The 27153-nt window shown below is 42.0% G+C and overlaps 1 protein-coding gene across 4 annotated transcripts in view; it reads left to right on the top strand.

Moving 5' to 3' along the window:
• Positions 1 to 27153, top strand: part of LOC115163833 (microtubule-associated tumor suppressor candidate 2 homolog) — a gene marked incomplete at its 3' end in the record, with an annotated part of 126196 nt that overhangs the window by 72203 nt on the left and 26840 nt on the right. For all 4 annotated transcript variants that reach the window (XM_029716034.1, XM_029716033.1, XM_029716037.1 and 1 more), the window contains 2 exon segments: positions 977 to 1066; positions 10788 to 10984. In XM_029716034.1, the coding sequence (XP_029571894.1) occupies positions 977 to 1066; positions 10788 to 10984 (287 nt within the window).

Consider the following 27153-nt stretch of genomic DNA (forward strand, 5'->3'; position numbering starts at 1 on the left):
AGGGTCCAGTCAACATGGTGCCAGAGAGAGTTATGGGTATTTAACTGACAGGGTCAAGTCAACATGGTGCCAGAGAGAGTTATGGGTATTTAACTGACAGGGTCAAGTCAACATGGTGCCAGAGAGAGTTATGGGTATTTAACAGACAGGGTCAAGTCAACATGGTGCCAGAGAGAGTTATGGGTATTTAACTGACAGGGTCAAGTCAACAAGGTGCCAGAGAGAGTTATGGGTATTTAACTGACAGGGTCAAGTCAACATGGTGCCAGAGAGGGTTATGGGTATTTAACTGACAGGGTCAAGTCAACATGGTGCCAGAGAGAGTTATGGGTATTTAACTGACAGGGTCAAGTCAACATGGTGCCAGAGAGAGTTATGGGTATTTAACTGACAGGGTCAAGTCAACATGGTGCCAGAGAGAGTTATGGGTATTTAACTGACAGGGTCAAGTCAACATGGTGCCAGAGAGAGTTATGGGTATTTAACTGACAGGGTCAAGTCAACATGGTGCCAGCGAGAGTTATGGGTATTTAACTGACAGGGTCAAGTCAACAAGGTGCCAGAGAGACTTATGGGTATTTAACTGACAGGGTCAAGTCAACAAGGTGCCAGAGAGAGTTATGGGTATTTAACTGACAGGGTCAAGTCAACATGGTACCAGAGAGAGTTATGGGTATTTACAAGATCTCATATTCTGTATATCAGCCTTACAACCATTTGAGTTTCCTTTTGACATGTTTAATGTTCTTGTTTCTTGGATCAATGATATATCTGTTATGAGGTTAGGGATCAAATCAAAGTGTATTTGTCATGTATAGAATACAGTATAGTGTACACACTGTAGAATGAAATGCTTACTCGTAAGCACTCCTCTCAAACAGCGCATCATCTATAGAGAAGTATTCAGGTGAAACGTAAAGGAAAACGTTGGGTTTTGACTGTTCTATTTCTGATGATGGATGGTTCTATGCTTCAGCTTCTAGGAAGGAGGTTCAGAGGGATGTACCACCTGCAGTCTCCTCCCCTAAATGGTTCGCAGTGGTTTCACCCAAACCCCAGTCCCCTGGTGAGTGCACAGATCATATTACACTCTGTGTGTGTGTGTGTGTGTGTGTGTGTGTGTGTGTGTGTGTGTGTGTGTGTGTGTGTGTGTATAGATAACCAAGGGGGGAGCTAGAGAGAAAGAGTGAGCATATCCCTCATAACCTGTTCCCGTGTGCCGACTGTTGTTGTTATGAGAGAGCGTGAATCAAATCAAATCAAATCAAGCTTTATTTATACAGACATGGATGCAATGTGCTATGAAAATAAAACCTGAAATATTTACTACACAACAAACATAAGATAAAAATAAATAAAAAACAATAACAATAAAAACTGAACAACTAAAAATCCCCCCAAGAAAAAGCAAAGTTAAAAAGGTATGTTTTAAGATCTCTTTTAAATATGTCCACAGTTTCGTCCCCCATCAGTTTCTCTGGCAGCTATTCCAGAGACTGGGGGCATAGTAACTAAAGGCTGCTCTCTCCATGCCTCTTGGTCCTGGGCTTTGGGATAGTTAAAAGGCTGCTCTCTACTAGTTCCATGGCTGTAGTACTACCATCCTGTCAGATCACCTCTCTACTAGTTCCATGGCTGTAGTACTACCATCCTGTCAGATCATCTCTCTACTAGTTCCATGGCTGTAGTACTACCATCCTGTCAGATCATCTCTCTACTAGTTCCATGGCTGTAGTACTACCATCCTGTCAGATCATCTCTCTACTAGTTCCATGGCTGTAGTACTACCATCCTGTCAGATCATCTCTCTACTAGTTCCATGGCTGTAGTACTACCATCCTGTCAGATCATCTCTCTCTACTAGTTCCATGGCTGTAGTACTACCATCCTGTCAGATCACCTCTCTCTCTACTAGTTCCATGGCTGTAGTACTACCATCCTGTCAGATCATCTCTCTACTAGTTCCATGGCTGTAGTACTACCATCCTGTCAGATCATCTCTCTCTACTAGTTCCATGGCTGTAGTACTACCATCCTGTCAGATCATCTCTCTGCTAGTTCCATGGCTGTAGTACTACCATCCTGTCAGATCATCTCTCTCTCTACTAGTTCCATGGCTGTAGTACTACCATCCTGTCAGATCACCTCTCTCTCTACTAGTTCCATGGCTGTAGTACTACCATCCTGTCAGATCATCTCTCTCTACTAGTTCCATGGCTGTAGTACTACCATCCTGTCAGATCATCTCTCTACTAGTTCCATGGCTGTAGTACTACCATCCTGTGAGATCATCTCTCTACTAGTTCCATGGCTGTAGTACTACCATCCTGTCAGATCATCTCTCTACTAGTTCCATGGCTGTAGTACTACCATCCTGTCAGATCATCTCTCTACTAGTTCCATGGCTGTAGTACTACCATCCTGTCAGATCATCTCTCTACTAGTTCCATGGCTGTAGTACTACCATCCTGTCAGATCATCTCTCTACTAGTTCCATGGCTGTAGTACTACCATCCTGTCAGATCATATCTCTCTCTACTAGTTCCATGGCTGTAGTACTACCATCCTGTCAGATCATCTCTCTACTAGTTCCATGGCTGTAGTACTACCATCCTGTCAGATCATCTCTCTACTAGTTCCATGGCTGTAGTACTACCATCCTGTCAGATCATCTCTCTACTAGTTCCATGGCTGTAGTACTACCATCCTGTCAGATCATCTCTCTACTAGTTCCATGGCTGTAGTACTACCATCCTGTCAGATCATATCTCTCTCTACTAGTTCCATGGCTGTAGTACTACCATCCTGTCAGATCATCTCTCTACTACTTCCATGGCTGTAGTACTACCATCCTGTCAGATCATCTCTCTCTACTAGTTCCTACCGACGTGAGTGCTATGCGGGCGGTAATCATTTATGGAAGGTTACCTTCGCTTCCTTGGGCAAAGGGACTTTGGTGGTTTCGTGATCTTCTTAAAACATGTAGGTATTGGGGCGGGGGGGGGAGAAGGGGAAGAGAAAAGGAAAGAGATAGTGAGAAGAGATTATTTTTTGTTGGGGGGGGTTGCTGGAAAAATATCTTTAACGCTGCAGGCTTTCATTTAATTTTTAATCATTGTGAAAATAAATTAGAACGAAATGAATACCCCAAGGTTTTGGAGAATAACATCTTTCCAGATTTTTCCAGCGTTTGATAAATGCCCTTTACAGTATACACAAAGGATCCTTCAAGCAGTAAATGATCCATCTTCCTTCATCAATATTTTAGTGTGTGTGTGTGTGCGTGTGCGTGTGTGTGCGTGTGCGTGTGTTTGTGTACCCCTACTAAAGGAATCTCTCGTGTCTGATCTTCCAGTAATGAGGTCAATAGATCACCCTGTTGGGCTGTATGGTGGGCTGTATGGTGGACTGTATGGTGGGCTGTATGGTGGACTGTATGGTGGGCTGTATGGTGGGCTGTACGGTGGGCTGTACGGTGGACTGTATGGTGGGCTGTATGGTGGACTGTATGGTGGGCTGTATGGTGGACTGTATGGTGGACTGTATGGTGGGCTGTATGGTGGACTGTACGGTGTATGGATTTTATTTAACCTTTATTTAACTAGGCAAGTCAGTTAAGAACAAATTGTTATTTACAGTGGCGGTCTACCAAAAGGCAAAAGGTCTCTTGCGGTGATGGGGGCTGGGATTAAAAATAAAAAATAATATACAAATATAGGCCAAAACACACATCACGACAAGAGAGACAACACAACACTACATAAAGACAACAACACAGCATGATAGCAACACCACATGACAACAACATGGTAGCAACACAACATGGTAGCAGCATAAAACATTGTACAAACAGTATTGGGCACAGACAACAGCACAAAGGGCAAGAAGGTAGCGACAACAATACATCACGCGAAGCAGCCACAGCTGTCAGTAAGAGTGTCCATGATTGAGTCTTTGAATGAAGAGATTGAGATAAAACTGTCCAGTTTGAGTGTTTGCTACAGCTCGTTCCAGTCGCCAGCTGCCGTGCACTGAAAAGAGGAGCGACCCAGGGATGTGTGTGCTTTGGGGACCTTTAACAGAATGTGACTGGCAGAACGGGTGTTGTATGTGGAGGATGAGGGCTGCAGTAGATATCTCAGATAGGTGGGAGTGAGGCCTAAGAGGGTTTTATAAATAAGCATCAACCAGTGGGTATTGCGACGGGTATACAGAGATGACCATTATACAGAGGAGTATAGAGTGCAGTGATGTGTCCTATAAGGAGCATTGGTGGCAAATCTGATGGCCGAATAGTAAAGAACATCTAGCTGCCCGAGAGCACCCTTACCTGCTGATCTATAAATTACGTCTCCGTAATCTAGCATGGGTAGGATGGTCATCTGAATCAGAGTTAGTTTGGCAGCTGGAGAGGAAGAGGAGCGATTACAATAGAGGAAACCAGGTCTAGATTTAACTTTAGCCTGCAGCTTTGATATGTGCTGAGAGAAGGACAGTGTACCGTCTAGCCATACTCCCAAGTACTTGTATGAGGTGACTACCTCAAGCTCTAAACCCTCAGAGGTAGTAATCACACCTGTAGGGAGAGGGACATTCTTCTAACCAAACCGCATGACCTTTGTTTTGGAGGTGTTCAGAACAAGGTTGTGGGCAGAGAAAGCTTGTTGGACAAGCTTTGTTGTAGAGCGTTTAACACCAAATCCAGGGAAGAGCCAGCTGAGTATAAAACTGTATCATCTGCATATAAATGGATGAGAGAGCTTCCTACTGCCTGAGCTATCTTGTTGATGTAAATTGAGAAGAGCGTGGGGCCTAGGATCGAGCCTTGGGGTACTCCCTTGGTGACAGGCAGTGGCTGAGACAGCAGATGTTCTGATTTTATACACTGCACTCTTTGAGAGAGGTAGTTAGCAAACCAGACCAAAGACCCCTCAGAGACACCAGTGCTCCTTAGCCGGCCCCCAAGAAGGAATGGTCTACCCTATCAAAAGCTTTGGCCGTCAATAAAAATAGCAGCACAACATTGCTTAAAATCAAGGGCAATGGTGACATCATTGAGGACCTTTAAGGTTGCAATGACACATCCATAACCTGAGGGGAAACCAGATTGCACACCAGAGAGAACACTATAGACATCAAGAAAGCCAATCAGTTGATTATTGAAAAGTTTTCCAACACTTTTGATAAACAGGGTAAAATAGAAATTGGCCTTTATCTTTTTCATCTCTCTCTCTCTGTCTTTCCATCTCTCTCCATCTCTCTCTTTCCATCTCTCTCTGTCTTTCCATCTCTTTCCATCTCTCTCTCCATCTCTCTCTCCATCTCTCTCTGTCTTTCCATCTCTCTCTCCATCTCTCTCTCCATCTCTCTCTCCATCTCTCTCTGTCTTTCCATCTCTCTCTCCATCTCTCTCTCTGTCTTTTCCATCTCTCTTTCCATCTCTCTCTCTGTCTTCATCTCTCTCTCTGTCTTTCCATCTCTCTCTCCATCTCGCTCTGTCTTTCCATCTCTCTCTCCATCTCTCTCTCTGTCTTTCCATCTCTCTCTCCATCTCTCTCTCTGTCTTTCCATCTCTCTCTCATCTCTCTCTGTCTTTCCATCTCTCTCTCCATCTCTCTCTGTCTTTCCATCTCTCTCTCCATCTCTCTCTGTCTTTCCATCTCTCTCTCCATCTCTCTCTGTCTTTCAATCTCTCTCTCCATCTCTCTCTCTGTCTTTCCATCTCTCTCTCCATCTCTCTCTCCATCTCTCTCTCTGTCTTTTGATCTCTCTCTCCATCTCTCTCGTTGTCTTTCCAGCACTCTCTCCTTCTCTCTCTCTGTCTTTTCACATGTGCCAAATACAACAGGGGTAGGTAGACCTTACAGTGAAATGCTTACTTACAAGCCCTTAAACAATGCAGTTTAAGAAAAATACCACACAAAAAAAAGAAATAAAGCAACAAATAATTAAAGAGCAGCAGTAAAACAACAATAGCGGGGCTATATACAGGGGGTACCGGTACAGAGTCAATGTGGAGGCTATATACAGGGGGTACCGGTACAGAGTCAATGTGGAGGCTATATACAGGGGGTACCAGTACAGAGTCAATGTGGAGGCTATATACAGAGGGTACCGGTACAGAGTCAATGTGGAGGCTATATACACGGGGTACCGGTACAGAGTCAATGTGGAGGCTATATACACAGGGTACCGGTACAGAGTCTATGTGGAGGCTATATACACGGGGTACCGGTACAGAGTCAATGTGGAGGCTATATACACAGGGTACCGGTACAGAGTCTATGTGGAGGCTATATACAGGGGGTACCGGTACAGAGTCAATGTGGAGGCTATATACAGGGGGTACCGGTACAGAGTCAATGTGGAGACTATATACAGGGGGTACCGGTACAGAGTCAATGTGGAGGCTATATACAGGGGGTACCGGTACAGATTCAATGTGCAGGGGCACCGGTTAGTCGAGGTAATTGAGGTAATATGTACATGTAGGTAGAGTTATTAAAGTGACTATGCATAGATAATAACAGAGAGTAGCAGCAGCGTAGAAGAATGGATGGGGAAACGCAAATAGTCTGGGTAGCCCTTTGATTCGATGTTCAGGAGTCTTATGGGAGTAGAAGCTCTTTAGAAGCTTCTTGGACCTAGACTTGGCGCTCCGGTGCCGTTTGCCGTGCGGTAGCAGAGAGAACAGTCTATGACTAGGGTGGTTGGAGTCTTTGACACATTTTTGGGCCTTCCTCTGACACCGCCTGGTATAGAGGTCCTGGATGGCAGGAAGCTTGGCCCCGGTGATGTACTGGGCCGTACGCACTACCCTCTGTAGTGCCTTGCGGTCGGACGCCGAGCAGTTACCATACAAGTCAGTGATGCAACCAGTCAGGATGCTCTCGATGGTGCAGCTGTAGAACCTTTTGAGGATCTGAGGACCCATGCCAAATATTTTCAGTCTCTTGAGGGGGAATAGGTTTTGTCGTGCCCTCTTCACGACTGTCTTGGTGTTCTTGGACCATGTTTTAATTTTTTATTTTTTTTCTTCATTATTTATTACAAAAAACACAAGGAAGGGGTAAGATTAAAGTATTAGAACATGAAGGACAAACAATACAGCATCAAGACACTATCAAACATGTATCAGTCTTTCCGCAACAGAGCCATCCTTATGTGTGAGGGTGCGTGGGCATGATAGTGATATAAAATATATGTCATAGTTTCCTTTTTCATGATCACAATCTAGTGAAACCCGAACCCTCCAAGATCCCCCCACAGTTCCCCAATAGCTGTCCCTCAACCCTCCAAGATCCCCCCCACAGTTCCCCAATAGCTGTCCTTCAACCCTCCAAGATCCCCCCACAGTTCCCCAAAAGCTGTTCCTCAACCGTTCGAGACCCCTCCCACAGCCCCCCCCCCCCGGAAGAAAAAAAAATACAGAAAATACAGAAGAAAACAGCAAACAACAATAATACATTTAAAACAAAGGACATCAAGGACAACTGAAATCATAACAGCAATGCCAACTGTATATGTCTGTGTGCATGTCTGGCACTATTACATGTCTATGTGTGTGTGTTCTTGTATGTGTTCATTTGAATGAGAGTGTGTGTGCATGTGTACAAACACCTGCATGGCATCAGCCTCAGGCAAACCGGCATTAGTTGTAAAAACACTGCCACTTAGTGTCATTCGAACGTACTTTTATTATGTTTTATTTTGACTTTTTCTCCCTTTATCTTTTGACCATCATTCTCTCTCTCACACAGCAACTCCACTCCCACTTGTCTCCAATTCCACATACCAACCCTCAGCTTCCCTCATCCCATCTATCTCTGCTGGCCACCCACTTCCTGTTTCAACCCATCCCAACCCTCAGCTTCCCTCATCCCATCTATCTCAGCTGGCCACCCACTTCGTGTTTCTATGCAACACATATCTTTCAACAATGCTATGATGTTTAACGTACAATTTCAATCTATCTAATCGAATAGAATCTACATATTGCGTGTTGAAGATAAATACTTTTACTAAGAGTATTAGTATATTAGTAATTGACTGACCCGGTCTCTCCAGATCTCCTAACAGTACTATTTCTAGGGTCAATTCTAGATCAATGCTATGCATTTTCAGCCATTCCTGAACCTGAGACCAGAAACAGGCTACCTGAGGGCAATACCAAAATAAATGGTCTATTGATTCTGTATCCTCACAACAAAATCTGCAGAGCTTCGATGATTTTATGCCCCAAATATTCAACATTTTGTTAGTGGCAAGAATTCTATATAATAATTTTATCTGAAAAGCACGAAGTCTTGAATCTTGCATTGTTTTATATACCAACTCATACACCCTGTACCATGGAATCGGTACATCAAAAATCTCTTTCCAACTATTTTGCAATCTGTATGGCACAGTTGTCAACATCCTGGTCCTCAAATGAAACTGGTATACTTTCCTATTTATGCTATTTTTATTCCTCTGCCAGTTTTGATCCTTTATATTGGGCAGACAGACCAGTTCCCTACCTCCTCCCGCTGCCACCCGCCTCCTCCATTTTTGGGACAATGCTGTAATCAATTGGTTGTACTCTTGGATTGAGCAGACCTTCCCGTACAATTCTGATAACTCCTTGAAGGACATAACTCTACCATTCAAATTAACAATATAATTTAAGAACAAAATACCCTTTTCAAACATTTTCCATAAATACAGGTATTTTATCAACCAGCACATTTGAGTTCCGCCATAATATTTGTTGTAATATTTGTTATATCTTTTCAGGGGGATGAAATTGAAATTGTAGCCAGCTCTGCAATGCTTGTTTGAAGAAGACAGATACTTTGAAAAAAGTATCATTTTCAATTAATCGAAAATGAGACATGGCAATCTGCACAAAGGCAAAAAGGCAATTTTTAAACAATGGATGAGCTTTTCTTAGTAATCTACTTGAGAACCATTTAGGGTTCAAATAAAACTTTTGAATGAGTGAAGCTTTTAGAGAGAGGCTTAGTGCTTTTATATTTAATCATCTCAACCCACCCAATTCATATTCATTATATAGATAGGCTCGTTTTATTTTGTCTGGTTTAGCGTCCCAGATAAAGCGAAATATTTTTTGCTCATATGATTTGAAAAACGAATCATCAGGAGTAGGCAGTGCCATAAGTAAGTGAGTAAACTGAGATATGACTAAGGAGTTAATCAGGGCAATTTTTCCATAAATAGACAGGTATTTACATTTCCATTGTTGCAGGATCTTGTCTATTTTTACAAGTTTTCTATTGAAAGTCATTGTGGAGAGCTCATTTATATCTTTTGTGATATGAATACCGAGTATGTCTACTTCACCATCAGCCCATTTTATAGGTAAACTGCAGGGTAATGTAAAAGTTGTATTTTTTAAGGATCCAATACGTAATATTGTACACTTATCATAATTAGGTTTTAGTCCAGAGAGTACAGAAAATGTATCTAGATCTTTAATGAGACATTGCAGGTATCTAGCTTGCGGACTTAAAACTTGAGTCATTGGCATACATGGACACTTTTGTTTTTAAGCCTTGGATTTCTAATCCTCTAATGTTATTGGACCTGATTTTAATAGCTAGCATTTTCATGGCCATAACGAATAGATATGGTGACAGCGGACACCCTTGTTTAACTCCTGTTGACAATTCAAAACTCTCTGAGAAGTAGCCGTTATTTACTATTTTACACCTGGGGTTGCTATACATTACTTTTACCCATTTTATAAGAGAATTACCAAAATTGAAAAAAATCCAAGCATTTATAAATAAAATCCAGTCTTACTTTATCAAATGCCTTTTCAAAATCCGCTATAAACACCATTCCAGGCTTCTTATATGTTTCATGATGTTCTATTATTTCTAGTAGTTGTTGTATATTATCTCCAATGTATCGTCCATGTAAAAAACCTGTCTGATCAGGATGAACAATAGCTGGTAAAACCCTTTTAATTCTGAGTGCTATGCATTTTGCTAGTATTTTTGCATCACAACATTGAAGTGTAAGGGACCTCCAGTTTTTTAGATAGACTGGGTCTTTATATTTGCCATCTGGGTCTTGTTTTAATAATAGAGAAATCAGACCTTCCTGCTGAGTACCTGACAGACTACCATTTCTATAGGAGTAGTTAAAACAATCTAACAATGGAGATTTTAGTATATCAAAAATACTTGATATACCTCTACCGGTATGCCATCAAGCCCTGGGGTTTTTCCAGACTGAAAGGATTTAATAGCCTCAAAAAGTTATTCCTCTGTAATTTGGCCTTCGCACTGGTCTTTCTGTACATTTGTTAATTTTCCATGATTTATATTATTTGGAAAGAATTCCTTACCGTAATCTTCATTCAGTGGGAGAGGATGAGACGGAAAAGAGAACATCTTGGACCATGTTAGTTTGTTGGTGATGTGGACACCAAGGAACTTGAAGCTCTCAACCTGCTCCACTACAGCCCCGTCGATGAGAATGGGGGCGTGCTCTGTCCTCCTTTTCCTGTAGTCCACAATCATCTCCTTAGTCTTGATCATGTTGAGGGAGAGGTTGTTGTCCCTGCACCACACGGCCAGGTTTCTGACCTCCTCCCTATAGGCTGTCTCGTCGTTGTCGGTGATCAGGCCTACCACTGTTCCATCTCTCTGTCTTTTTTTATCTCTCTTTCTCTCTTGTTTCTCTCCCTTGCTTCTCTCTGTTTCCCACACTCCCCCCTCTCCTCCCCATCATAACCTCTCTCTCTTTCTCTCCTCTCTCTCTCTCTCCTCTCTCTCTAGTCCGAGGTAGACCAGCAGATCGTGGTGGTTCAGGGTCAGGGGTCGGGGGTCAGGAGTGTGAGCGTGCCCTTGTGCAGAAGCTGAGAGAGCGCTGTGAGGACCAGGCTAGACAGCTCCTGTCTCTGCAGGCTGAACTGAAGAAGGCTTCTCTTGGACTAGAGGTGTTTGCCATTACTACACAACACTTCTGCCTGAAGGTAATAAACTGTATAACTTTTCTTATAAAAAATGATTTGTGAAGCAGCTATATAGTGTTTATGAAGCAGCTATATAGTGTTTATGAAGCAGCTATATAGTGTTTATGGTTTATGAAGCAGCTATATAGTGTTTATGAAGCAGCTATATAGTGTTTATGGTTTATGAAGCAGCTATATAGTGTTTATGAAGCAGCTATATAGTGTTTATGAAGCAGCTATATAGTGTTTATGGTTTATGAAGCAGCTATATAGTGTTTATGAAGCAGCTATATAGTGTTTATGGTTTATGAAGCAGCTATATAGTGTTTATGAGTACTTTATAATGCCTGTTTATAAGTTGTAGTTTGTTTAAAGTGGGACCATAAGTTATCTTGTCCGAGACATAACGTGCCATTGGCCAGGAGACTATTTCCTGTTTCTGTAGCATGAGGCAGCTTTATGTACAGTACACCCACTGGACAGGACACTAGTCTATCCCCTGTTTCTATAGTGGGACAGCTTTATGTACAGTACACCCGCTGGACAGGACACTAGTCTATCCCCTGTTTCTGTATTATTGAGGCAGCTTTATGTACAGTACACCCCCTGGACAGGACACTAGTCTATCCCCTGTTTCTGTATTATTGAGGCAGCTTTATGTACAGTACACCCGCTGGACAGGACTCTAGTCTATCCCCTGTTTCTGTATTATTGAGGCAGCTTTATGTACAGTACACCCCCTGGACAGGACACTAGTCTATCCCCTGTTTCTGTATTGAGGCAGCTTTATGTACAGTACACCCCCTGGACAGGACACTAGTCTATCCCCTGTTTCTGTATTGAGGCAGCTTTATGTACAGTACACCTGCTTGACAAGACTCTAATCTATCCCCTGTTTCTGTATTGAGGCAGCTTTATGTACAGTACACCTGCTGGACAGGACTCTAATCTATCCCCTGTTTCTGTATTGAGGCAGCTTTATGTACAGTACACCTGCTGGACAGGACACTAGTCTATCCCCTGTTTCTGTATTGAGGCAGCTTTATGTACAGTACACCCGCTGGACAGGACACTAGTCTATCCCCTGTTTCTGTAGAGTGAGGCAGTTTTATGTATAGTACACCCCCTGTTTCTGTAGAGTGAGGCAGCTTTATGTATAACAGGACACTAGTCTATTGCAGGACCATACCTCTTCATTGTCTGAGTATTCAAAGTACTTCATAATGTAATGTGGGGAAGTCACCAGTACTGGGTTTAAATACTATTTCAGATATCTCACATACATTAATAGTAAGCATTATCTTTACTTGAAAAGAAAATTACCGTAATTTCCGGACTATAAGCCGCTACTTTTATCCCACGCTTTGAACCTCGCGGCTTAAACAATGACGCGGCTAATATATGTATTTTTCCCGCTTTCAAATATATATATATTTTTTAAAACACATTCTGTGACGTGCTCAGTTTTTTGGCGGCATGAAGCTTTCATTAGACCAATGAAATTGCCGAATGGGTTAAGGTCAAACAACTTTTTTGTTTACTGTTTAGATTAAATCGAGCGCTCTCAAACTTCCCATCATTCTGATTACGGTAGTCATTTTGTCACCCTCATCATGGCAAAGACATGGAGAAATGCATATGATGCAGCTTTCAAGTTGAAGGCGATTGATCTGGCTGTTGGAAAAGGAAATAGAGCTGCTGCACGGGAGTTTGGTCTGGAGCAATGACTTTCTTGGTAGGCTACTGTTTACTGCAAATCAAATTTTTTATTTTTTGTTACAAGCCGTGTTTCGTTTAAAGCCTATATATTTTTTTTACAAGCCGTGTTTCGTTAAAGCCTATTTATTTTTGTTACAAGCCGTGTTTCGTTAAAGCCTATTTATTTTTATTACAAGCCGTGTTTCGTGAAAGCCTGTGTAAAGTTCATTTGTTTCAATGTACCGGTAGGCACCTGCGGCTTATAGACATGTGCGGCTTATTTATGTTCAAAATAAAATAAACAATTTAATTCAGTGGGTGCGGCTTATATTCAGGTGCGCTTAATAGTCTGGAAATTACGGTAGTTGCATATTTTAATGTAATCGAAAATACACTTGAAAAGTATTTGAAAATAATCTAAAATATACACACACACACACACACACACACAGGTTGAACAGGCTGATGTATAGGATTAAAATACTGGGATACATCAGATTTACTGTACTGAATACATGACTAATATTACATCATCATGTCTGCACCTTCCTTCTATGTAAAGATACAGTACCATATCCCTGTAAAGATACAATACCATATCCCTGTACCATATCCCTGTAAAGATACAGTACCATATCCCTGTAAAGATACAGTACCATATCCCTGTAAAGATACAGTACCATATCCCAGTAAAGATACAGTACCATATCCCAGTAAAGATACAGTACCATATCCCAGTAAAGATACAGTACCATATCCCAGTAAAGATACAGTGCCATATCCCAGTAAAGATACAGAACCATATCCCTGTAAAGATACACAACCATATCCATGTACCATATCCCTGTAAAGATTCAGTACCATATCCCAGTAAAGACACATTACCATATCCCTGTAAACATACAGTGCCATATCCCTGTAAAGATACAGTACCATATCCCTGTAAAGATACAGTGCCATATCCCAGTAAAGATACAGAACCATATCCCAGTAAAGATACAGAACCATATCCCTGTAAAGATACAGAACCATATCCCAGTACCATTTCCCTGTAAAGATACAGTGCCATATCCCTGTAAAGATACAGAACCATATCCATGTACCATATCCCTGTAAAGATACAGTGCCATATCCCTGTAAAGATACAGTACAATATCCATGTACCATATCCCTGTAAAGATACAGTACCATATCCATGTACCATATCCCTGTAAAGATTCAGTACCATATCCCAGTAAAGACACATTACCATATCCCTGTAAAGATACAGTGCCATATCCCTGTAAAGATACAGAACCATATCCCTGTAAAGATACAGAACTATATCCCTGTAAAGATACAGTGCCATATCCCTGTAAAGATACAGAACCATATCCCTGTAAAGATACAGTGCCATATCCATGTACCATATCCCTGTAAAGATACAGAACCATATCCATGTACCATATCCCTGTAAAGATACAGTACCATATCCCTGTAAAGATACAGAACCATATCCATGTACCATATCCCTGTAAAGATACAGAACCATATCCCTGTAAAGATACAGAACCATATCCATGTACCATATCCCTGTAAAGATACAGTGCCATATCCCTGTAAAGATACAGAACCATATCCATGCACCATATCCCTGTAAAGATACAGAACCATATCCCTGTAAAGATACAGAACCATATCCATGTACCATATCCCTGTAAAGATACAGTAACATATCCCAGTACCATATCCCTGTAAAGATACAGTACCATATCCCTGTACCATATCCCTGTAAAGATACAGTACCATATCCCTGTAAAGATACAGTACCATATCCCTGTAAAGATACAGAACCATATCCCTGTAAAGATACAGTACCATATCCCTGTAAAGATACAGTGCCATATCCCTGTAAAGATACAGTACCATATCCCTGTAAAGATACAGAACCATATCCCTGTAAAGATACATTACCATATCCAGGTAAAGATACAGAACCATATCCCTGTACCATATCCCAGTAAAGATACATTACCATATCCCAGTAAAGATACATTACCATATCCCAGTAAAGATACAGTACCATATCCCAGTAAAGATACATTACCATATCCCAGTAAAGATACAGTAACATATCCCTGTAAAGATACAGTACCTTATCCCTGTAAAGATTCAGTACCATATCCCAGTAAAGATTCAGTACCATATCCCAGTAAAGATACAGTACCATATCCCTGTAAAGATACAGAACCATATCCCTGTAAAGATACAATACCATATCCCTGTACCATATCCCTGTAAAGATTCAGTACCATATCCCAGTAAAGATACATTACCATATCCCAGTAAAGATACAGTACCATATCCCTGTAAAGATACAGTACCATATCCCTGTAAAGATACAGTACCATATCCCTGTACCATATCCCTGTAAAGATACAGTACCATTTCCCTGTAAAGATACAGTACCATATCCCTGTAAAGATACAGTACCATATCCCAGTACCATATCCCTGTAAAGATACAGTACCATATCCCTGTAAAGATACAGTACCATATCCCTGTAAAGATACAATACCATATCCCTGTAAAGATACAGTACCTTATCCCAGTAAAGATACAATAGCATATTTTAGTACCATATCCCAGTAAAGATACAGTACCTTATCCCTGTAAAGATACATCACAATATCCCAGTACCATATCCCTGTAAAGATACAGAACCATATCCCAGTAAAGATACAGTACCATATCTCAGTAAAGATACAGTACCTTATCCCAGTAAATATACAATACCATATCCCTGTAAAGATACAGTACCTTATCCCAGTAAATATACAATACCATATCCCAGTAAAGATACAGTACCATCTCCCTGTAAAGATACAATACCATATCCCAGTACCATATCCCTGTAAAGATACAGTACCATATCCCTGTAAAGATACAGTACCATATCCCAGTAAAGATACAGTACCATATCCCAGTAAAGATACAGTACCATATCCCAGTACCATATCCCTGTAAAGATACAGTACCATAACCCATTAAAGATACAGTACCATATCCCTGTAAAGATACAGTACCATATCCCAGTAAAGATATAGTACCATATCCCAGTAAAGATACAGTACCATATCCCAGTAAAGATACATTACCATATCCCAGTAAAGATACATTACCTTATCCCAGTAAAGATACAGCACCATATCCCAGTAAAGATACAGTACCATATCCCTGTAAAGATACAGTACCATATCCCAGTAAAGATACAGTACCATATCCCAGTAAATATACAGTACCATATCCCTGTAAAGATACAGTACCATATCCCTGTAAAGATACAGTACCATATCCCTGTAAATATACAGTACCATATCCCTGTACCATATCCCTGTAAAGATACAGTACCATATCCCAGTAAAGATACAGTACCATATCCCAGTAAAGATACAGTACCATGGGCCTCCCGAGTAGCGCAGCGGTCTAAGGCACTGCATCGCAGTATTGCGTCACTACCGACCCGGGTTCGTTCCAAGGCTGTGTCACAACCGGCCGTGACTGGGAGTCCCATAGGGCAGCGCACAATTGGCCCAGCGTCGTCCGGGTTATGGGAGGGTTTGGCAGGGGGGGGCCTTACTTGGCTCATCGTGCTCTGGCGACTCCTTGTGGCGGGCCAGGTGCCTGCAGGCTGACTTGGTCATCAGTTGAACAGTGTTTCCTCCGACACGTTGGTGCAGCTGGCTTTTGGGTTAAGCGGGCGGGTGTTAAGAAGATCAGTTCGGCGGGTCATGTTTCAGAGGACGTATGACTCGACCTTCGCCTCTCCCGAGCCCATTTATTTCCACACTCCCCATTTAGCCATACCCTTGGTTGAGCTGTATTTCCATACACCCCATTTAGCCATACCCTTGGTTTAGCTGTATTTCCATACACCCCATTTAGCCATACCCTAGGGTTAGCTATACATGTCTTGTTTTTGGCTTCAAAGACAACAATTATAGGCTGTAACAAATGTGCATTGTCATTCAGTGACAGAATAATAATTGAGATAATGCAAATAATTTATCATTACCCAGTTGGGCCTGCATCATCATTCTCTGCCTGCATCCCTAATTCCCAACCTGTAGCCTACTTGCCTCTGGTATAATGCATTTCCAACTTTCACTCTTGCTTGTCCGTCTTCCTGAATTAAAATGAGATATTCTAACACATCAACCTTGCTGGTAAAACGTCATTAAATATTCCTAAGTTATTTAGCTATTGTGTGGATGAACATGTTCCATGGGGCTGCCTCCGCGTTGGCTACTATGTTGCAATATCAATATTCTCAAAGCCGCCTTGTTCCTTGATGCAATGTTTCAATATTTTCAGAGCCACCTTGTTGATTTGATGTTTCAATATTTTCAGAGCCACCTTGTTGATTTGATGTTTCAATATTTTCAGAGCCACCTTGTTGATTTGATGTTTCAATATTTTCAGAGCCAGCTTGTTGATTCGATGTTTCAATATTTTCAGAGCCACCTTGTTGATTCGATGTTTCAATATTTTCAGAGCCACCTTGTTGATTCAATATTTGCAGAATGTTTATCTTCCTGTCACGTCCTGACCAGCAGATGGAGCTAGTGTTTTAGTTTTGGGGTCAGGACGTGGCATGTTTGTGTTGGGAATGTTTGTGTTGTTGATTGGGACTTCCAATTGAAGGCAGGTGTGTTGAGTTGCCTTTGATTGGAAGTCCTATATATGTGTGTGTGTTTTTCTTTGGGGTTGTGGGTGGTTGTTCTTGCACTGCGTTTTTTGTATGCCTGTTAGACTGTCCATGTTGTGTTTATTGTTTTTTTCAGTGGATGCTTTACTCCTTTTTTGAAATTAAAATATGAGTATTCACATACCTGCTGCGCCTTGGTCCTCCTTTCAACAGCACGAAGGATTTTGTGACACTTCCCTGGCGAATAATGCAGACAGGAAAATACAAAAATGAGCTGGGCGCACACGTTATAAGGAACATTTCTGAATGCAGAGCAACTATTTTGGTGGGAAGCACACGAAACAATAACACTGTCGTAGTAGACTGTATGCATCGTTCCACAATGGTGACTTCATATAGCCTATAGCAGGGGGTCTGCAACCTCTTTCATATGAGTGACAATTTACAATTGATCCTACCGTTAGTTATAATTTTCATATAAGCATTGTATGCTACTCAACTGTACCCCAAAAATGTCTAACTGCCCACAAACGGAATAATTGTAGCTGGCTACTAGATAGAAACGCTGTCCATCCAGCAACACGCTATCGGGCTACACTATGCCCACCTGTACCGACGGCGCTGTCCATCCAGCAACACGCTACCGAGCTACACTATGCCCACCTGTACCGAAGGCGCTGTCCATCCAGCAACACGCTACCGAGCTACACTATGCCCACTTGTACCGACGGCGCTGTCCATCCAGCAACACGCTACCGAGCTACACTATGCCCACCTGTACCGAAGGCGCTGTCCATCCAGCAACACGCTACCGAGCTACACTATGCCCACCTGTACCGAAGGCGCTGTCCTTCCAGCGGTGCTGAATCACGGGCGTGGCCTTAATGTGTAGATTTTCCTTTTGTATTTCATGATTTTCTTCATTCCTTGGTGGAGTTTGTTTGTCTTCATTTATCCTTGTCGATTGTAGGCCTAAGTAAGTCCTTTGATGTATGCTTTTTATTTCAATGTGTAGGATTTATCTGGCATAGTTTACATTCGCAGTCAGCTGTTTTATGCTCCGGCTACTTTCACATTGATGTCGGTATTTGACATGGGCCTTGATAGCGTGTATTATGCATCTATTTCATGTTGCACTGTATGAGTACATTATCCACGCCATTACACAGACCTTATATATAAACCTAATATTGCTGTGATAATGTCTGAGGGCATGGTGTTTGTGTTTGCTGTTCTCCAGATAGCATTGTAGAGTTTAAAATGGTGTAAAAGTACAATAGAGCTTCAACTGGTGAAGCCATACCCGGGTTAGCTGTATTTCTATACACCCCATTTAACCATACCCGGGTTAGCTGTATTTCCACACACCCCATTTAACCATACCCGGGTTAGCTGTATTTCTACACACCCCATTTAACCATACCCGGGTTAGCTGTATTTCTACACACCCCATTTAACCATACCCGGGTTAGCTGTATTTCTACACACCCCATTTAGCCATACCCGGGTTAGCTGTATTTCTACACACCCCATTTAACCATACCCAGGTTAGCTGTATTTCTACACACCCCATTTAACCATACCCAGGTTAGCTGTATTTCTACACACCCCATTTAACCATACCCGGTGTCATGACGTTGGCCTCTTTGGGTACAGGAAGGACAGTTGACCCCCTCCCCTTTGTACCATCACCCAACCTACCTTCCCCTCAACCCAGGGTTGTAAAAATTCCAAGAGGAGAATCTACTACAACATGTTTCATAGAGAGACAAAGGAAATTCTTCCAACTCCTAGAATTGGAGAACCGAGCGACATGTGTGTTCTGGAGAAGATATGGAAGATTGATGAAGACTCCAGCTACGAACTGATCCGCTTGGTACAATTTTGTGATACTCAGAAGAGACAATATAGCCATATTACCCTAAAACGGTCTACATAATAGCCTCAGCGATGCGACTGGCATCAGAATGGTTGTATAAAATGTATTAATAAGGATAAAGCTATTTGTAATACATTGAGATGCTATGTACTGATGTTAATGTGATAGAATTGTATTTCTGTAACCAAGTCTAACTCAGTCATAGGCACGCCCCCAGGGACACAAACAGGACCAGGCGTCATTTGACAAGCCTGTTCTATGGGCACTATAAAACACCCCCTGATTTACATTTCTACAGACCAGGCCTACACTCCATTGCGAGTTGGCTCATAGGTTTGACCATCCAAGTACTCTACTGAAAGTGAACTATACCACGTGGTTAACTTTTACTATCGAGACCGACAGAATAAGAACAAGTCTTTGATATTAAGTATTAGTCTGCAGCTAAGTAAATTATATCATCGAACGCGAAGACCAACCACATCCATTCTATGACGACATTAATGAATGTCGCTCTGAAAGATCCATTCTAACCGAGAGAGAGAGAACGCGGACAAACTCTCCATCAGAACATAACTCTTCCAAAGGGATCCCGACGACACATGAGCGTAAATATATATTGATTGCAATTGTTCCCGAATGAGTGAGCCTTCAATTGTCAATTGTTAATATTAATGAACTCTGTGTAACTTCTCAGCTGACCGTTTATGACCCATTGTCTAACAGACCAGCCATGCTTGTTAGCCATTAGGGCACATTACTATACCAATCCTTTGTGACGATAATTACTGTTTGTATGTTTTCTGTTAATTACTTAGTGTAGTAAATAAATGATTTTAAGACAATTGATGTATGGATGATTTTAGTAAAGACTGGGTTCGTGCAGATACAACAATTTACAACGTTTGGGAATGAGACTGGACGCGAGGTAAAATACACCATTCAAACCAGAAGATAATCGGCCTATATTATAATATAGGAAAGTTATATTAGGAAAATTATAACTTTGTAATCTGAATATTTTTCTTGGTGCCCCGATCTCCTAGTTAATTACAATTAAACGATTAATCAGTTTAATCGCGTGATAGTAATTACAGGGAGTTAATTGATAAACCTATCTTCAGTTTAATGGTACCCAAAGACACGACATTATTGGAGCCCCCGTGCGAGGAATCTAAGATAGAATTGGACTTTGCTGTGAAATTCTATATATCAATTGTACAAACAGCCTGCTATCTAAACAAAGTGATTGTGCATTTTCCATTGAGAGAAGCTATTTAGAATAGCTCCGGTCTTATGTCGATAAAAGAGAGGAATAAATTCCAGTTTTAGTCCGTTAGGCCAAACGGTACTATTTCTGTCGGTCAATATTAACTTCTAGAGTAAGGTTAGAATTTAGAAGTTAACTGTCCGGTAACCGAGCCGAATAATTTGCCTACCGCACTAGGACAGTGTGGGCAGACCGTATGCGTATCTGTATTTAAGTACCGTGTCGCTCCGGTCAGCATAAACGCTAGCAGAATATGCTGAATGGGGTTAAGGTGAGACGTCACTAGAAAACCCACCCTTTCCATAGTGAAAGGATCCTATTTTGGTGCTTGGAAGGATAATCCTGAACCAAGTAGCAATAGCTTAGCATTACGGGTAAGCTAACAGAGAGGGAACATTTTACCCTCCCAGTACCACGTTTAAAATTCCTCCGCTAGCGCGACGGAAGTCCGACCTTTGTACTTCTGTTTAATTTCAGCATTCTGCACCCTGGTGGTGAAGAATTGCCAGTACATCTCTAGGGGAAATTCAAACGTGGAGCACGGGATATGACGTCTCATTCAATTTAACTAACAAGTGAAATTGCCAGATTTACCTTTTCAAGTGGATTTTTTTTTTAAATATCCAAAATTGATTGGGCGTCCATAATGAGACAACTTAAACTTTGCATATTAACCTTGATGAAGCAACCTCTCAGGTAATTCAAAGTTAATTCCCAGATAGCCTATACAGGTTTGATATATCATAAATAGATTAATCAGTAAAATCTGCTTTAGCAAGGCACATTCAGTAAAACCCATTACTGACGGGAGTGAATCCCATGTGGCTTCGGCCTTAAGGGAAAGTATAGTGGTGAATGTACCCTAAACATTTAAACTACATTACTGTTATGATAACTCCACAATCTGAATTGCTTGGGTATCATTGCCTCATTCAATTTATTTAGTTAAATTGTCAAACATACCTTTCTAGGTTCTTCCAACTAAATGAGACAACTTAAACTTTGCATATTAACCTTGATGAAGCAACCTCTCAGGTAATTCAAAGTTAATTCGCAGATAGCCTATACAGGTTTGATATATCATAAATAGATTAATCAGTCAAATCTGCTTTAGCAAGGCACAGTCAGTAAAACCCCTTTACTGACGCTCAGCCCAGGTAGGAGCGTACCCTAGGGGTGAAGGGTCCCAACATTTGACCTACGGTTTACACTTATGATATCCAATCAATGGAGATTGTATGGATTATCGTCTCATTCAATTTAATAAGTTAAATTGTCGAACATACCTTTCTAGGTTCTTCCAATTAAATGAGACAACTTAAACTTTGCATATTAACCTGGATGAAGCAAACTCTCAGGTAATTCAAGTTTAATACCCAGACAGCCTACCCAGGTAGGACTAATCATTGGCATTGATTAATTCAATTTGCTTTTGCAAATTCATTCACGCCCAACTTCCACAGTACTGTACAGTACTGATGGTTCATTAACGTCTATAAAAAGATTAAAATCGTCTTTGCAGCTCCCCACACCCCACATTCCAAAATTTAGGAATATTAGGAAAAAAAAATTTTCCTTTCAAATGTTCTAATAATGTGCAGGCTATCAGAGGGGGTGGTCCCCACTCGCCCGCTAATTAGTGAACCTCCACCCGTAAATGGATTGATCTCTGACCTCAGCAGCGATAACCTCTATGGGCTACGGGGGCAGTATTGAGAATTTTGGAAAAAATATGTGCCCATTTTTAACTGCCACCTACACCAACTCAGAAGCTAGGATATGCATATTATTACCAGATTTGGATAGAAAACACTCTGAATTTTCTAAAACAGTTTGAATGGTGTCTGTAAGTATAACAAAACTCATATTGCAGGCAAAAACCTGTGAAAAATAGATTTAAAAAAATGAGAATTTTGTGACTGTACTATTTAGTGTCATTGTTTTATAGATACCACAGTGAGAAAGGATTCAGTTCGCAACTCCTACTGCTTCCACTAGATGTCAACGATCTTTAGAAAGTTGTTGGAAGCATCTGTGATGAATACAGACCGAATTAGAATGCTTACAAGTTGACACGTCATCACTTCATTTTTTTGCGCCTGCGCATGAATCTGAGAAGAGTGTCTTTGTCATAATCGTTTATTCTAGACACTTGATAGGTTGTGTGAAAATATTACTGATGTTTACTGATGTTTCACGTTAAAAATGGACCAAAAGATTAATGCTAAACAACGTTTGACATGTTTGAACAAACATAAATAGATTCTTTACTAGGTTTTTTTTAGCTTTTCGGCGTGACTTTACACTGGCCACCTCATTTTGTGGGAGCCTACTGAACGCTAACTATTTGGACATAAATTATGAACTTTGTCAAAAGAAACCACATTTGTTCTGGACCTGGGATCGCTGGCAGCGCCTTCTGATGGAGATAATCAAAGGTAAGGGGATATTTAGAATGTTATTATCGATATTAGATGATGCTAATGCTAACGGTATAGCTTAGGTTAGCTTATAGCTTAGCTTATGTTGTTAGCATAGTACCCAGTTTATAGCAAAATGTGATTTCCCAGTAAAGTTATTTTGAGATCTGGCCATTCGGTAGCAATTACGAGATGATAATATATTATTCTTTGAATGACAATATTATAATTTACCAATGTTTTCGAATAGTAATTCCGTGATTTGTAATGCTGGATTCACTGGGAGCATTCGAGCCGAAAAAAATTCTGAATTTCACCGCGACTGTAAATGCTGTTTTTGGATATAAATATGAACTTGATGGAACTAAAAATGCATGTATTGTCTAACATAATGTCCTATGAGTGTCATCTGATGCAGATTGTCAAAGGTAAGTGCATAATTCTAGCTAGTTTTCTGTCTGTTGATGCCCTTCTTTGAATTGGCTAAACATTACACGCAGCTATTGTCAATGTACTCTCCTCACATAACCTAACTTTATGCATTCTCCGTAAAGCCTCTGAAAATCGGACAGCGTGGTTAGATTTAGGAGATATATCTTTCAAATGGAGGAAAATAGTTGATTATTTGATTATTTGAAATGATTACTCTTGCAGTTTTGAATTCCCCGCCATGGTCACATGACAATGAATCCCAATACCGGGATAAGATCCTGCCCCCTGGCCTCAACAGGATAACAACCCTAATTATGCCATTAGTGGAAAAGCAGACAACAATGTTTTCCAAAATCAACCATCGGGCGCAGGCCTCGTAAAGGTTCTCTCCAGTCTAGCTCTGATGTCTTGCCATCCGAGATTGCCATCTGTCCAATACCGCAGTGCACAGCTGAAGCACGAGCAGGTAACGGTAGACATAAAGGGACAGGTGGAGAGAACCGGGAAACCAATGACCAAGGCAGACAAGGGAAAAATTCTGCTAGCTATGGAACTGCGCTTGAAAACTGAACAATTAAATGTAATTGCAAAAACGTATGACGATGAACAAGCACAAGCTCTTCAACAAAATCGTTTTCTACAGGAACAAAATCATATGCTACAGGAACAACTCGATTTAGCCAAAACTAAATACGATGATGTCCACGACAAACTAGATAAATCTGAAGAGTTATCTACAAACAGGAGCGCTCAACTTGACAACATGCATGCTGTTTTGTTGAATGTTACTCAAAATAACACGGTGCTCCTCAAAGCGCTGCAGACCAAAGACGATCAGTTAATGAACACAATGACAAAGTTGGATGATAAATCAGCAGAACTTATTGAAGTCGCTGACCAAATGAATGATGAGAGAACTCAGGTGATGAGGTTGGAAATATTGATTTCTAAGCAAGCAGAGGAAATCTCATCACTGAATCTCTCGCTCCGTACTCAAGACCTCGATCTGCAAACCATGACAGATAAGTTTGAGACCGAAAGGAGCAGGTGTGACACTCACGTGTCCAAAATCAGTACTCTAATCGCTCAAGTGGACTCTGCAATGCAGCAGAATTCCACCCTTAGGGACCATCTGGAGGAAATCCAGAATGGTCACGCTCTACAGCGCGACTTCCCATCCAAGCAACCGGAGCCCTGTACTCACAGGAGTGAAGACAATAGGTTTCAGACCTTGCCTCCCTCATGTGTCCCTCAGTCTTCTCCTCTTTGCCCTTCGGCACTGAGTAATATGGCGCCTCTTGGCCAACAACAACAAGGCTTGGCTTCCTCTCTTGGCCTTTCGGCCCCAATCTCTCCACAGGATGAAGCCAACCCTCTCCGCCCGCTTGGCGCGGAATACCTTGACAAACTCGTCAAGAATTTCCCCACCTATGACCCCATTCCAGGTCAGCCAAACGATACTGAGATGTTCCTAGCTGACATAGAGGACGCGTTGGATGGCTACCCGAACGCTACGGGTTCTGACAGGGTTTACCTGTTGAAGCGAACGTCGAATAGACACGTGACGAGGTTCATTCGCCTACAACAGCAACACGTGCTAAATGACTACGCTAAACTTGCCACAGCTTTGAAATTAGAATTCGGTGGTTCTGCGACTCGCAAACACGATAGCTCACTGGCTAACACCGTCAAACAAGCTCGGAACGAACACCCACAAGCTTACTATCATAGGCTTCGTTCAGCTTACTTTGGCCTACTCACAGAAACAGGAATGGAAGAGCTGTTACCATTCAAACAAATGTTTCTGTCGAACATGTATCCCACCTTCATTACCTACTTGGGCCCTGCCGCCCACGTTGGCTTGCCTATCTTACAACTCAGAGAGCTTGCAAGCATAGCTTTTGAGGCATCAAAAGTTCACAACGCAAAGAGCCCTGACCACTCAGTTTTGAAGTTTAACCAGGAGCAATCACTCCAGTTAGAGGGTGCATTATCAGGTATTGGAGCGTCGACAGATGACGCACAACAACAGTTTCTACCACGAAACCACGATTCCAATAACCTCCGCAGTCGAAATAACTGTAAAGTACGTAGCCATCAACATGACTACCGCTACAATCGACCCGTTCGCTACGTTCCTGCACCCAACCCACAAAAAGTGTCAGAGCACAAGGGTAACAAAGGGTTGAAGGATGATCAAAACGTAGACCAATGTTCTCCAGAAGTCCCACTACGGGAAGAACTTAAGCAATTTGAGAAAAGGGTAAAAGATAAGTCACAAGGACTAGACGGGGAATTACCGGACACCAGGTCCGCAGGAATTAACACCCATAGCAAGGACGTTAAAGTTCAAATTTCTCCAGCTCTCATTCAAGACCCTATCCAGGGCCCGCTTGATCAAGAAACAAGCCCCCGGGCTTTGTCTATAGACTCTGATACAAAAGTTGCGAAGAAAAAGGTCAAACGATTCATTAAAGCCAAGCCCACTCAAAATCGGAAAAGTCAGTCTGCTTCCATCTTGAACAGACATGGCACATCACGTTGTTGCGAACGACCACTCCACTTTGTGGGGAATATGTCCACTAACCACGAATCTAAACGGCCATACCTGGAAACAGTCCTGGAGGACTGCTTAGCTTGTCATGCGCTAATTGATTCGGGTGCGACAATATCGCTCATCTCTCAAACATTGTTTGATGATCTCAAAAGGGCTTTGAAGCCAACTAAACGCTGGTTAAAAGTGGAACGATGCGACACTAAACTTTGAGGGGTCACTCAGACTACCTCGCCTCTCACATTGAGAGTCATGCTGAAACTACACTTCCAGGACGTATCGCTCGTTCACCCTGTGTATGTTACCAGCCTCGAAACTGTAACCCTCCTACTTGGAGCAGACTTGATGGATCGGTTATTCCCATTGATGGATTGGAAAACCAACCAGGTATGGTCACAGGCCACAGTGCCTTCTCCACTGACCACACTGTCTTCCCCTAACGCTAGCTGCAACGCAGTCCTTCACGAGGGGTATCTGTCGAAAGCACCCCTTGGGAAAAAGACGTTTAGAAACCTCTTGGTACAAAATCCGATCCATGGAGATATTACGATATCTCGACACATTCCATCAGCCAACCTGATTGACCATTCTTTTCATGATTTCGAGCCAGCTGTCTCTGTGAATAAGCAACTTCCCTCCCCCTTGCAGTCGTGCAATACGATAGTTGAGATGAACTTCTCTTGCCCTTCGGACACTTCCGCAAGCACTGCGGCCGTCTCAGCAAGTAAAACATTGATGCACAGAGTATACTCTGCTTCCGATGATACACCTTCCGCTTTGTTGGGGACTGTCACCCCTTACAATGACACTAATGGCGTCAGTCCAGCAACTGACCCGATGACTCCCACTGGTGAAACACTTTGCAATATCACAGACCGATATCCTCGTCTCAGTTCGCAGGTAATGAAGAGGTTGCCACACGCGGACGCGGTGGGGACTGACATGCCTCGACAGCCACTGAGCGTTTTGCAGCACAAACACCAGGAGATTTGGTTGAAAGGTTACAGCCATTCTCATAACAACGCGGCCGCTGAAAACTCGTACGTAGGGTCCGATCTTCTTGTTTGCGCATCGGACACCAACACCACCTGCTGGTGGGGGGGGTCCCGAGGCACAAAGGGGGGGAATAGTAGCCCAGACCCATGATGAGCCTCATCGAGGCCGGTGGGGGGGTCAAGACTACGGACAACACTGTACGAGGCCGCCAGAGCATAAATCAAATCTAGTTGTAAACTCTCCTATGAGAACAG

The sequence above is a fragment of the Salmo trutta genome, chromosome 26, assembly GCF_901001165.1.
Source record: "Salmo trutta chromosome 26, fSalTru1.1, whole genome shotgun sequence".
Taxonomy (NCBI): domain Eukaryota; kingdom Metazoa; phylum Chordata; class Actinopteri; order Salmoniformes; family Salmonidae; genus Salmo; species Salmo trutta.